Genomic DNA, 14,676 nt, shown 5'->3' on the forward strand with positions numbered 1-14,676 from the left:
GTCCTGACCAGCCGAGACGTTCACAAGATCTTACTGCTCATCGAGCCCAATGTGTTCGGAGAACGCAAGGAGGGCTCGAGAGAGACGGTGGTAAAGGAAGGTCTGACGGGAGCGGAGGAGAAGACCGTCGAGACTGGAGAAGAAGAACCAGTGAAGGGTAAAAAGGTCATGAAGGGACTGCTGGAGAAGAAGTTACCTGAGTGTGTCAAACGACAGGTGAGGGTCTGCGGCTTAAACTGTGGCCACAATAAATGACTGATTTAATGGGAAAGTTCACCTGAAAATGAAAATTCTGTCATCATTTACTCACCCTCTAGTTGTTCTCTGGTATTGTGTGTTTTATAAAACCGTGAGCTGATTGTGTCACTACGCCCCTGCACAACACTTAAAATACACATAAACACCAAATATTTATTTTTTCGTCTTCCATGACTTATGAATAACCGGTGGTGTAAATCTTCCTCTCTGTGTTTTCTTCAGATGTGTGATCTGCTTCATTATTTCTGTGACTGTGAGTTGAGGCACAGGATCGAGTCCATCGTGTCGTTCTCCGACGGTTTCGTTTCCAAGCTGCAATTCAACCAGAAGTTTCGCTATAATGAGCTGATGCTCGCGCTCAACATGTCTGCCGCCGTCACCGCCAAAAAGACCAAAGAGTTTCGCTCTCCTCCACAGGAACAGGTGTGTTTATAATGGTTTAAAACTTTTAGGTATAGTCTCTCTTTCTTGTGAACATTGTTGCACATTAAACTTCAGAACGGTCTCAGTTGTCTGACATTTGTTTCAGATTAACATGCTGTTGAATTTTGACATGGGCGAGGGCTGTCCGTGTCCTGAGGACATACAGGAGGAACTCTACGACTTTCACACTGAACTGCGGCTACACTGCGGTACAGACACACTTATTATGTATCTTCATGTTTACAAGCCATTTGTTGATTTATTGACTTTGGACTTGAAATGTTTTGTTGCCCAAATCCAAACAGAGATGGTTGTTTTTAAAGCAGAAACAGACGATCAAACGCTGACGTAACCTTCTGATTTGATGTCTCCCTGCAGGAATCCCAGCGGAGGAACCCGAGGAACATCAAGACACGTCTATTAAAGGTCGTCTGCTCGCGCTGGTGTATAAGATCAAAGGTCAACCGCAAAAATCTGACACACAGCCCAGAGAGAAAGAGCAAACGGCACCAAGTGAGACTTAAAACTGTTAAGACTTTTATACTTTGCAAACCATATATTCTATCCTCTAAACCTAACTCTGTCTCAGACTCCGCTCAGAATTTGACTTAGCGCTGTACTATACAAAAGTAATATGTTTGCCTACAATTTACTCCGAGGGTACTACAATTATCTATAGCAAATACTATAGTATACTACACATTTTCTTCTCATCCGAGGGTTCAGGTTAACAGGACTTTTATTTTGACGGGTCGTCACAAAGGCGTTTCAGTGAGGTTGACTGTAGCTTTCCTCAACCTCTGAAATACTTGTGAAATAAACTCTCAGAGAAACTCAAGTTCATGTGTTCCTGTCCTTGTACAGTGAGCTGCAGACAAGTCCACTGTTGCGCGTTTAGTATGTTCAACTGTGCAGCTCATACACACACACGCAGAACAGCCAGATGACGTAATGTACACAGCAGTATTCCGTGTGCTCGCGAGTCCGTAGTTACATAGACTTAATGCAGCCGTCGCGTTCGATTATCCGTGAGCTCCGTGCTGCTAAGATGGCGACGGCCGGCTCCGCCCACTTTAAGCTTCAAAAAAGCTCCTCCAAAACCTACGGGTGACGTCATGGACACTACATGAATATTTAAGACAGTCTATCTAGCACGTGTTACACTGTACAGCCCTGCTCAGTATTGCTGAGTCTCGAGTATTTATTACTGACAGACTCATGAAGAAATGAGTGACAGATGAGCTGATCAGATGCTTTCCAGCCATCACTCATGTAAAGGTCGTCGGCACATGCCGCTCTGTTGATGCCGCGTGCCAGAACGTTCTAAACCTTCGAGACATCACAACGCTAACCTCACCAACACTTTCCAACACCATGACATTACCATAGAATTGTTTGACGGTAAATTAATGTGGTATCATTTTCTGAATAGTATAGTCAGTATACAGTAGGAGAGAAGCTAATGGCCAATCGTTTCTAAACAATAGAAATAAAACACATAAATGGTGTGCGCAGCCAATCTGAAGGAGCTGATCTCTCAGACGATGGTGAGCTGGGCTCAAGAGACACACATTCAGGATCCTGAGCTGGTGCGGGTGATGTTCAGTCTGTTGAGGAGACAGTACGACAGCATCGGTGAGCTGCTGAGAGCCATGAGGAAGACGTACACCATCAGCGCCGCCTCCGTGAGCGACACCATCCACCTGCTGGCTTCACTGGGACAGATCCGCTCGCTGCTGAGCGTCCGCATGGGTAAAGAAGAGGAACAGCTCATGATTGACGGCTTGAGGTGAGAGAGTGTTAGATGGAGACACATCATGAACCTTTTGTAAAGCAATATTCTCTTAAATTAAACAATCCCAATCCTTTTTAATCTAAGAACATTTGCTGGGCCTGTCGTAAACCTCATGTTCCAGCTGGACTGTGAGTGATGTGATGTGTGATCTTCTGTCCATCTCAGTGACATCATGAATAACAAAGTCTTCTACCAGCATCCGAACCTGATGAGAGTTCTGGGGATGCACGAGACCGTGATGGAGGTGATGGTGAATGTGCTGGGAGGAGGAAAATCACAGGTGCTGACGTGAACATCACTGCAAGCTTTTGAATCAACAGATCAGATTAGATATCACAGCATTGCTCAAGGGAGTCATTTGTTTTCATGTAATGAAATATCTTCTCAGTTTGATCGATTGATTGCTGTATTGATTTCAACTACACTCTTAAAGATGAGGTAACACTCGCAGTCTCATATTAATCTTGAGTACCTATAGAGTAGTATTGCATACATTGTATCTTGGAAGAGTATTAAGTTTGATCACATTTATAAAAGAGAGATACAGCTGTAGAATTATTTCCGGATAAACTCGAGTGCCTGGAGGCGTGCAGGAGGGGGGGAACTACAGCACAAGCACACATTACATCATCGCATTGATTCACTATTCACAAGTTTGTGTCGTTTACATTATGTACGTATGCGCCGATTGCACACACACACATATCAAATGTGATATTTCTCTGTTAACTCATGTGATCTCTCTATCAGGAAATTGCTTTTCCCAAAATGGTGGCGAGCTGCTGTCGATTCCTGTGTTACTTCTGTCGAATCAGTCGTGAGAATCAGAAAGCCATGTTCGATCATTTGAGTTATCTGCTGGAGAACAGCAGTGTTGGACTGGGTGAGTACACAAAACAAATATCATACAGCTCCTACACAAACACATTACACGTTTAATCTGTTGTCATGTAAAGAATGACATGATGCTGTGTGTGTGTGTGACAGCATCTCCATCCATGAGAGGATCGACACCTTTAGACGTGGCAGCTTCATCTGTCATGGATAATAACAGTCTGGCCCTCGCGCTGGAGGAACCCGACCTCGACAAGGCGTGTTAGCACTTCTGCTTTTGGTTTTACTTTCGCCTCTCTGTCGCCATCTGTGTTTGAAACATAACATTGCAGGCTCCTTTGCTTATCTTTATCATCACGTCAAGTAAACGTTGCTCGCAAAATCTGACCCAACAGCTCGACATTTGAATCATTATTATTGACTGATGTGAATCATGAAAGATATTTTTAAGGACTTGCTCGACAGCAGATTCTTGTTTAGCAAAAAGTTATGGATTTAAGCATTGAGCTAATTTGAACATATTCAAACAATTACATGACAATTAAACATTTCTTTGGATATCAATAACAATAAACATGTGTTGACGTGTTTGCAGGTGGTAACGTATCTCGCCGGCCATGGGCTGCAGAGTTGTTCCATGCTCGTGGCTAAAGGATATCCAGATATCGGCTGGAACCCTATCGAGGGGGAACGCTACCTTTCCTTCCTGCGGTTCGCTGTGTTTGTCAACGGTAAACAAACAAAAACAAACATCTATTTGACACACATGGATTCCAAACTGTCCCTCCCCTAACTTAGATTGACTAGTGTATAGACAGGGCTGGGAATGTTCCTTTTCAAATGTATTTCACTACAGATTACAAAATACATGCTTTAAGGGCGATTCACATTTGGCGTTTAAATACGCGCAGAAAACGCGAGCCGCAGCGCTTTCACTCCTCAAATGACTCGCATCGCGAGTCCAGTTTATATTAATGTTTAAATGACATTACAATTCCAAGTAATCACTTTGGTAATCTAAAACACTTCGGATGTAACAAAAATTTGATGACCACCCATTTAAAAGTAACTGTAATGAAATCAAGTTACTCAAATGTTGTATTTTAAATACGTAACCAAGTCACATGTATAGAACAGACTTGTGTATAGATTGACTAGTTCTGTAATGATAGCTGGAAGGACGTTCAGAATGAAACAAAAATAAATAAATGTACACACATGCTAAGCGCTTTCCACGTGTCATCCATGTGCAGGTGAGAGCGTTGAGGAGAACTCCAGCGTGGTGGTCAAGCTTCTGATTCGCCGGCCGGAGTGTTTTGGCCCCGCCCTGCGAGGAGAGGGCGGAAACGGGCTGCTGGCGGCTATGAAGGAGGCCATAAAGATCACGGAGAACCCAGCGCTGGATCTGCCCAGCACCGGCCCGGGTCACACGTCAGACACGTACGACACTCGCATGTGCACACTGGCGTCTGATGAAACCGGCTGTGATGATGATGATGATGTTCATCTCTGTGCTGCAGGTCCACTGAAGGTGAGGAAGAGGAGGAGGTGGTTCACATGGGGAACGCCATCATGTCCTTCTACTCGGCTCTGATCGATCTGCTGGGCCGCTGCGCTCCTGAGATGCACGTGAGAACATTCATTGTCGATAAACAGTTTTTTCTTATCGCATTTGATGCAAAAAGTGTTTTATGAACACTACGTAAGGTTAACTGATGGTGTCTCGTTCCTCAAACGCAGTTGATCAATAAAGGTAAAGGTGAAGCTCTGAGGATTCGTGCCATCCTGCGATCTCTCGTGCCCATTGAGGACCTGGTCGGCACCATCAGCATACCTCTGAAGATGCCCGTGCTCAATAAAGGTTTAACATTTACAAACCTTCTGCTTTAAAGTCATTCCTTTAGAAGAGATACAAACAAGCCCACCAAACCTCCTTCAGAATAATTGATACTGTTTGAAATCTGTCTGTCTGTCAGATGGCAGCGTGACCGAGCCCGACGTGTCTGCCAGTTTCTGTCCGGACCACAAGTCTCCCATGGTGCTGTTTTTGGATCGCGTGTATGGGATCGAGGATCAGAGTTTCTTGCTGCATCTGTTAGAGGTGGGATTCCTGCCGGATCTGAGGGCCGCCGCTTTACTCGACACGGTGAGACACGAACCTCAAAAAAACTGCAGCATTTGAATGTTGCTGAGAGCTCATACTTCGTCATTTACTTTGGGAAAGTTACTCTGAAAAGTAATGAATTACTAGTTACTAACTACATATTCAATAACATTTTCAATAAATGACTCTCTGCAAAAATTATTTAATGACTTCTTACTAATGACTTTCTATATCCTACATCAACCTTGATAAGTGAAGTGATTCTAGGAAAGACAACTAACGGCTTATTTAATTCATTCAAATAAATAATAAATAATCTACAGAAGTTTTTCTTATTAACTGACCAAAGTACACAAATGTACGAAGGACATATTAAAGCATACATTTTAAAGTAAAATTTTGATGTCGTTTCCATTATTTAATAAGTAAGACAGTATTTAGTTTCTGTAATTAAAATAAGAGTGATCCATTACTTTACACAAACTAATTACTTAGTAACTAGTTACACCCAACACTGAATGTTTAGATACTTTTAACTGAAAAACTAGACAGAAATGTCAAATACTTCTTGGTACATCCTTGAATTTGTCAATTTGTAAATGTGTTTCTATTGTATTGATGTGTTAACAATCACAGCAGCTTTCATTAAATCTGTTGAGTTTCTGATCCAATCCAAAAGATCTCACGGCATCTCGTGTGAGTGTTTCAGATTTACTTCTGAATATGTCTTGTGAAAGTCATGTACTGCGTGTTTACTGTCAGGAATCTGTGCGGACGACTGAAAGCGCACTTGCGATGAACAGGTACATCGGTTCTGCCATGTTGCCTCTGCTGACGCGCTGCGCTCCTCACTTCACCGGTACAGAACATCACGCCGCGCTCATCGACTCCACGCTTTACACCATCTACAGACTGTCCACGTGCTGTTCACTCACCAAAGCTCAGCGAGACGCCATCGAGGAGTGTTTACTGGCCGTCTGCAGGTGAGGAATCATTCCTGAATACAGCATCAGCATTTGTGGAAACTTGAAGAGTAAAACACTGTTGACCAATAAGATCCCTCATTAGTGTTCTGTGTGTCTCTTGAAGGTATCTCAGGCCGTCCATGTTACAGCCTCTCTTACGCCGACTGGTGTTTGACGTGCCGTTGTTGTCCGAATATTGTATGATGCCTCTGAAGGTAAACACCGTCTCAGAGCTCCTGTCATGTATTTGTGTTATTCTGTAGTTTTTTCGGACCCAGTTTAGTCATTTATAAATAATCCTGTATGAATGAAAACGTTCGTTGCAGTTGTTATCGAATCATTACGAGCAGAATTGGAAGTATTACTGCCTCCCGTCCGGCTGGGGCGGTCACGGTCTGCCGTCTGAAGAAGAGCTTCTGCTCACCAAGAAGATCTTCTGGGGCATCTTTGATTCTCTCTCTCAGAAGGTGCACATTAAGTGACGTTTATTAAACGGAAATATTTTCAATTCAATGTGATTTAATACTGACATTTAAAACATCTGAATCAAGACTAATGGACGTGTGTCTGTGTGCTTTTGTTCAGACGTACGATCAGGAGCTGTTTAAAATGGCCATGCCGTGCCTGAGCGCCATTGCCGGAGCTCTTCCACCCGATTACATCGACCCGTCGCTCAGCACCGCGCTGGAGAAACACGAGTCTGTAGACGCGCAGGGCAACTTTGACCCCAGACCCATTAACACGGCCAAGTACGAGCGAGAGAGCAAGTGAGAGAGTGAGACAGTAAGCGAAAGATTGAGCAAGAAATACAGAGAGGGAGTTGGAGAGAGAGTGAATGAGACAGAAAGTGAGAGCGGTAGAGCAAGAGAATGAGTTAGAGACAGAGGGAGAGAGAGAGAGAGATTTAGAGAGAATGACAGAGTGTGAGCGAGTTACAGACAGAGAGAAAGCGAGTGAGAGCATCAAGAGTGTTGAGTCGAAAGAAAGAATGAATGAATGAATGAATGCGAGTCGAAAGAATGAATGAATGAATTCAATTCAATTTTATTTATATAGCGCTTTTCACAATTTGCATTGTTCCAAAGCAGCTTTACAGGGGAAAAACGAAAAACCCAAGAAAGGGTAAACACACTACATGGTGCGTTATATAATAAATCCAATTATTCTAGTAAATAATATCTAATGTTAGCATCTCCTGGTGGTTTATTTAGCATATTTGCATGAAGTGATTGTTTGGCTGTAAAGATGCGTTTTTAATCTAGATATAAATTGGGCGAGTGTGTCTGATCCTGGAATAATATCAGGGAGGCTGTTCCAGAGTTTAGGTGCTACGTATGAGAAAGCTCGACCCCCTTTGGTGGATTTAGATATTCTAGGTGTTATCAAAAGAGTTTTGAGATCTTAGAGAGCGTGATGGGTTGTAGTGTGATAGAAGCTCTGTTAGGTAGGTAGGGGCTAAACCCTTTAAGGCTTTATAAGTGATTAAAAGAACTTTAAAGTCAATATGATACTTAATGTGTAGCCAGTGAAGGGTTGATAACATTGGGGTTATGTGATCGTATTTTCTGAAAGAATAAATGAATGAATGCGAGTCGAAAGAATAAATGAATGAATGCGAGTCGAAATAATGAATGAATGAATGAATGCGAGTCGAAATAATGAATGAAGGAATGCGAGTCGAAAGAATGAATGAATGCGAGTCGAAAGAATGAATGAATGCGAGTGGAATGAATGAATGAATGCGAGTGGAATGAATGAATGAATGCGAGTGGAAAGAATGAATGAATGCGAGTGGAAAGAATGAATGAATGCGAGTGGAATGAATGAATGCGAGTGGAATGGATGAATGAATGCGAGTGGAATGAATGAATGAATGCGAGTGGAATGAATGAATGAATGCGAGTGGAATGAATAAATGAATGCGAGTGGAATGAATGAATGAATGAATGCGAGTGGAATGAATGAATGCGAGTGGAATGAATGAATGAATGCGAGTGGAATGAATGAATGAATGAATGCGAGTGGAATGAATGAATGAATGCGAGTCGAAAGAATGAATGAATGCGAGTGGAATGAATGAATGCGAGTGGAATGAATGAATGAATGCGAGTGGAATGAATGAATGAATGCGAGTGGAATGAATAAATGAATGCGAGTGGAATGAATGAATGAATGCGAGTGGAATGAATGAATGAATGAATGCGAGTGGAATGAATGAATGCGAGTGGAATGAATGAATGAATGCGAGTGGAATGAATGAATGAATGCGAGTGGAATGAATGAATGAATGAATGAATGCGAGTGGAATGAATGAATGAATGAATGAATGCGAGTGGAATGAATGAATGAATGCGAGTCGAAAGAATGAATGAATGCGAGTGGAATGAATGAATGAATGCGAGTGGAATGAATGAATGAATGAATGCGAGTGGAATGAATGAATGAATGCGAGTCGAAAGAATGAATGAATGCGAGTGGAATGAATGAATGAATGCGAGTGGAATGAATGAAGGAATGCGAGTCGAAAGAATGAATGAATGCGAGTCGAAAGAATGAATGCGAGTCGAAAGAATGAATGCGAGTGGAATGAATGAATGAATGCGAGTGGAATGAATGAATGAATGCGAGTGGAATGAATGAATGAATGCGAGTGGAATGAATGAATGAATGCGAGTGGAATGAATGAATGCGAGTGGAATGAATGAATGAATGCGAGTGGAATGAATGAATGAATGCGAGTGGAATGAATGAATGAATGCGAGTGGAATGAATGAATGAATGCGAGTGGAATGAATAAATGAATGCGAGTGGAATGAATGAATGAATGCGAGTGGAATGAATGAATGAATGAATGCGAGTGGAATGAATGAATGCGAGTGGAATGAATGAATGAATGCGAGTGGAATGAATGAATGAATGAATGAATGCGAGTGGAATGAATGAATGAATGAATGAATGCGAGTGGAATGAATGAATGAATGCGAGTCGAAAGAATGAATGAATGCGAGTGGAATGAATGAATGCGAGTGGAATGAATGAATGAATGCGAGTGGAATGAATGAATGAATGCGAGTGGAATTAATAAATGAATGCGAGTGGAATGAATGAATGAATGCGAGTGGAATGAATGAATGAATGAATGCGAGTGGAATGAATGAATGCGAGTGGAATGAATGAATGAATGCGAGTGGAATGAATGAATGAATGAATGAATGAATGCGAGTGGAATGAATGAATGAATGCGAGTCGAAAGAATGAATGAATGCGAGTGGAATGAATGAATGAATGCGAGTGGAATGAATGAAGGAATGCGAGTCGAAAGAATGAATGAATGCGAGTGGAATGAATGAATGAATGCGAGTGGAATGAATGAATGCGAGTGGAATGAATGAATGAATGCGAGTGGAATGAATGAATGAATGAATGAATGCGAGTGGAATGAATGAATGAATGCGAGTCGAAAGAATGAATGAATGCGAGTGGAATGAATGAATGCGAGTGGAATGAATGAATGAATGCGAGTGGAATGAATGAATGAATGCGAGTGGAATGAATAAATGAATGCGAGTGGAATGAATGAATGAATGCGAGTGGAATGAATGAATGCGAGTCGAAAGAATGAATGAATGCGAGTGGAATGAATGCGAGTGGAATGAATGCGAGTGGAATGAATGAATGAATGCGAGTGGAATGAATGAATGAATGCGAGTCGAATGAATGAATGCGAGTGGAATGAATGAATGAATGCGAGTGGAATGAATGAATGAATGAATGAATGCGAGTGGAATGAATGAATGAATGCGAGTCGAAAGAATGAATGAATGCGAGTGGAATGAATGAATGCGAGTGGAATGAATGAATGAATGCGAGTGGAATGAATGAATGAATGCGAGTGGAATGAATAAATGAATGCGAGTGGAATGAATGAATGAATGAATGCGAGTGGAATGAATGAATGAATGAATGCGAGTGGAATGAATGAATGAATGCGAGTGGAATGAATGAATGAATGAATGAATGCGAGTGGAATGAATGAATGAATGCGAGTCGAAAGAATGAATGAATGCGAGTGGAATGAATGAATGAATGCGAGTGGAATGAATGAAGGAATGCGAGTCGAAAGAATGAATGAATGCGAGTCGAAAGAATGAATGCGAGTCGAAAGAATGAATGCGAGTGGAATGAATGAATGAATGCGAGTGGAATGAATGAATGAATGCGAGTGGAATGAATGAATGAATGCGAGTGGAATGAATGAATGAATGCGAGTGGAATGAATGAATGAATGCGAGTGGAATGAATGAATGCGAGTGGAAAGAATGAATGCGAGTGGAATGAATGAATGAATGCGAGTGGAATGAATGAATGAATGCGAGTGGAATGAATGAATGAATGCGAGTGGAATGAATGAATGAATGCGAGTGGAATGAATGAATGAATGCGAGTGGAATGAATGAATGCGAGTGGAATGAATGAATGAATGCGAGTGGAATGAATGAATGCGAGTGGAATGAATGAATGAATGCGAGTGGAAAGAATGAATGCGAGTGGAATGAATGAATGAATGCGAGTGGAATGAATGAATGCGAGTGGAAAGAATGAATGCGAGTGGAATGAATGAATGAATGCGAGTGGAATGAATGCGAGTGGAATGAATGAATGAATGCGAGTGGAATGAATGAATGCGAGTGGAAAGAATGAATGCGAGTGGAATGAATGAATGAATGCGAGTGGAAAGAATGAATGCGAGTGGAATGAATGAATGAATGCGAGTAGAAAGAATAAATGAATGAATGCGAGTCGAAAGAATGAATGAATGAATGCGAGTGGAATGAATGAATGCGAGTGGAATGAATGAATGCGAGTGGAATGAATGAATGCGAGTGGAATGAAGTGTTACAGCAGGATGACTCAAGATGACAGTATTGTATTTCATGTTTGTTCTCACAGCGTTTGTTTGCCGGAGAAGCTGGAATACATAGCCAACAAATACACTGAACATTGTCATGAGAAATGGGCTGCAGAGAAGGTCTGAGATCCATCACATCTTCATTTCCGACAGCTTCTGTCCACAGTCTTAGTTAACGGTCACTTTCATGTGTCTTCTGTGTGAAGGTCATGTTGGGCTGGAAATACGGAGAGAATGTAGACGAAAAATTAAAAACGCACCCAATGATGAGGTCCTACAAAGCTCTCACAGAGAAGGTACTGTGGAGAAAGAGGCATGTGTTTATCCTCATGACATCCACACATTATCTGCATTATTTATTCACACCTCTTTTTCCACCTCCAGGAGAAAGAAACGTACCGCTGGACCGTCCGCGAGTCACTGAAGAGCATGTTGGCTATGGGCTGGACTATAGACCGAACCAAAGAAGGAGAAATGACGTTTCAGCTGAGAGAGATTGAGAAGATGCGCAGGACGTCTCAAGTGTCTCAGGTACATCCACAATCGGTAAAGATTATGGTTTAATGTGAATCAAAAATGGTATATTTGATATTATTTACTTCACATTATACATGTGGATCATCTTTGTATTTAATTCAAATGTTTTCAGGGTAACGGCTACAGCCCGACACCGTTGGACATGAGCAATGTGCCTCTCTCACGTGAACTCCAGGTGAGACCCAGGTCTCAGGTGATTTATTTCCCATTATCCTCGTTGCCCTACACTGTAACAAAATGGTGTTGGGTTTACTTCAATATATACATTTATTTGTTAGGATTGTTGATACAAATTACTGGAATGGGAAATGAAAAAATGAAAATATTTATTACTCATTTAGTTATTTCCATATATTCAAATTCAATGTATAGGATTTGTTTTATACAAAGAACAAAATCGTACCCCTAAAAGTTATTTCAAGGAAAGTTTTTTGTTTGTTTGTTTTGTCTTTTTTGTTTGTTGTATGTATGTTTCTGCAAAAACAAATTTAAAATGTGCTTTAGAAATATATTGGAATTGAATTGAGAACCAGAAATATTTGACATCTGTCAACATCAGACACTACCTAATAAGATATTGCCTGTATTTATTGACTTTTTATTGCATTGTTATATGATCTGTCTATAAAAGCAATGTCTTGTAGACCTGTAATGAAATCTGTTCAGAGTTGTTGGTGATGTGTGTGTTGTGTCTTCAGTCGATGGTGGAAGTTCTGGCCGAAAACTATCACAACATCTGGGCCAAGAAGAAGAAGAGCGACCTCGGAGCCAAAGGTAAAGTTCACACAGAGAATGTCACGTGTTAGATGTCAAAGGTCACGTGTTGATCACGTGGTGATCTGTGAGTGCAGGTGGCACTCATCCTCTTCTCGTGCCGTATGACACGCTCACAGCTAAAGAGAAAGTCAAAGATCGTGAGCGAGCCCAGGATCTGTTCCGCTTCCTGCACATTAACGGATATTCGGTCAGCAGGTGAGAATATGCGCTATAACACACATGCTGTCAAACGGAGAGTGTGATGACGTGCGATTGTGACGTGCGTTGTCTTCTCAGGGGTATGAAGGACATAGAACAGGACTCCTCCTCCATGGAGAAACGCTTTGCTTATAAATTTCTCAAGAAGTTGCTGAAGTACGTGGATTCTGCGCAGGAATTCATCGCTCATCTCGGTACACGAAACGGCTTTCTTAAATCAGATCTTCCTGCCTGACTGTGGCCTGTGTATTCATCGTAACTCTCGGTTTTGTTTCAGAGGTGATGGCCAGCAGTGGACAAAACAACAGATCTCCACATGAACAGGAGATCAAATTCTTTGCTAAGGTTTGAGGATTGACTTTACATACAACCGTGGAAAAATTCAAGAGACCAAATGTTCATTCAGCATTTTAGTTGTATTGTGGGCATTTCAACAAAATCAAGCTTCAGGAGTTTGATTTTAGGGGGGCTGGGGCAAAATTATTTTTGTCAAATAATCACACTAAAACAAAACACTATCGTCCATTATTTGTTAATTTATTCGCGTAATTTAAAAAAAAAAATTCCCTCAAAATTCCATGCCTGTCAAGCACGCCACATGGTGTTCAATGAAGGCTTCCCCGATTCGAGATAGCTTTCGGATAGCTATTCCCAGAGATTATTTTGCGCCCCCTTCTGCAAACATGAGCTTTGACTTTGACGACAAAGGCTTCCGCCCAAAGGAATGACATTCGTTTTTCTTATTCTGCATTGGCTTCAAATGGCATTATATTTATATACTTGATCTACAATATCAGGAGATATATCATGTTTAAAACACTCTTGTGTTGTGAATGTGAATGACTGACATCATGACGAGACACAGGAAAACATAATGGGCCATATTTTCACGATCTAAGCTCATGGTTTAAAGCACGTGGCGCAGGTGCACTCACGGCGTGTCCGAATCCACTTTTGCTAATTTAACGGCAGAGAAGCGGTCGGCCCCCCCGGCGTATGGTCTAAATGGGTTGTCACGATTCTCTTAATGAGTAATGTTTTTTTTTTGGGCGTGACATCTTCCATTCCCATTTAAGAGCCAGTTGCGCTCGTGCCATGGCGGATTCGCTATTTACATGGTGGAATTGGAAAGAGCAACACGCATCCAGACCATCAACAGTACAAGCCGGATTTTTTTTCTTTATGTCCACAATAATAATGTTTTACATTGTAATACATTTTTAGAAATATTTGTCAAAAACATTTGGGCCGCATTGCGCCGGGTGTATGATAGGTCCCTAGGAGTTTTATCTTGAATGTATGAAGCGTGTTGTGTTGTATTTTCCGCAGGTTCTCTTGCCTCTCATAGATCAGTACTTCAAGAATCACTCGCTCTACTTTCTGTCCTCGGCCACCAAGACACTGAGCAGCAGTGGATACTCCTCTAATAAAGAGAAAGAGATGGTGACCAGGTGAAACATATTACTGTAGAAAACAAACCCGTTTATTTACCAGTGTTTTTATATCTTCACCTGCTTCAGTTCTTCTTCTTTCTCTCTGATTCTCGACTTCCTTCTCTTTCCGTCTCTCCGTCTGTCAGTCTCTTCTGTAAGCTGGCCGCTCTGGTTAGACACAGGATCTCTCTCTTTGGTAAGATGATGATTTTCTGTCTGTCTCTCTTCTCTGGTGCTCTTGGCTCTGTGTGTGGATGGGACGTTGATGGAGTTTGTGTTTTCAGTCGCTTGTGTTTGTTGTGTTTGTAGGAAGTGACTCCACCACTATGGTCAGCTGTCTTCACATCCTCGCACACACATTAGACACCAGGTACGATCGATTCACCTTCTTTCATAGCTCAGGAGATTTGATGGAGCTCTCGGTTGTGTTTTATTTAAAGTCC

At 41.7% G+C, this 14,676-nt stretch overlaps 1 protein-coding gene across 1 annotated transcript in view; it reads left to right on the forward strand.

Moving 5' to 3' along the window:
- LOC306890951 (ryanodine receptor 3-like) overlaps nt 1-14,603 on the forward strand; it is a gene marked incomplete at both ends in the record, with an annotated part of 26,477 nt that extends 11,874 nt beyond the window's left edge. Inside the window, 28 exon segments of the mRNA XM_079488377.1 lie at nt 1-216; nt 481-681; nt 788-890; nt 1,060-1,194; nt 2,197-2,470; nt 2,642-2,756; nt 3,227-3,359; nt 3,464-3,567; nt 3,906-4,041; nt 4,564-4,750; nt 4,831-4,939; nt 5,051-5,171; nt 5,287-5,456; nt 6,177-6,397; nt 6,504-6,594; nt 6,706-6,846; nt 6,965-7,128; nt 11,330-11,408; nt 11,495-11,584; nt 11,673-11,819; nt 11,938-12,000; nt 12,524-12,599; nt 12,677-12,797; nt 12,879-12,994; nt 13,078-13,145; nt 14,130-14,251; nt 14,380-14,429; nt 14,543-14,603. The exon segment at nt 1-216 is cut by the window's left edge and continues 586 nt beyond it. Coding sequence (XP_079344503.1) covers nt 1-216; nt 481-681; nt 788-890; nt 1,060-1,194; nt 2,197-2,470; nt 2,642-2,756; nt 3,227-3,359; nt 3,464-3,567; nt 3,906-4,041; nt 4,564-4,750; nt 4,831-4,939; nt 5,051-5,171; nt 5,287-5,456; nt 6,177-6,397; nt 6,504-6,594; nt 6,706-6,846; nt 6,965-7,128; nt 11,330-11,408; nt 11,495-11,584; nt 11,673-11,819; nt 11,938-12,000; nt 12,524-12,599; nt 12,677-12,797; nt 12,879-12,994; nt 13,078-13,145; nt 14,130-14,251; nt 14,380-14,429; nt 14,543-14,603 — 3,614 coding nt within the window.
- Between the last annotated feature and the right edge of the window lie 73 nt (nt 14,604-14,676).

The sequence above is a fragment of the Barbatula barbatula genome, assembly GCF_947034865.1.
Source record: "Barbatula barbatula genome assembly, contig: scaffold_170, whole genome shotgun sequence".
Lineage (NCBI taxonomy): Eukaryota > Metazoa > Chordata > Actinopteri > Cypriniformes > Nemacheilidae > Barbatula > Barbatula barbatula.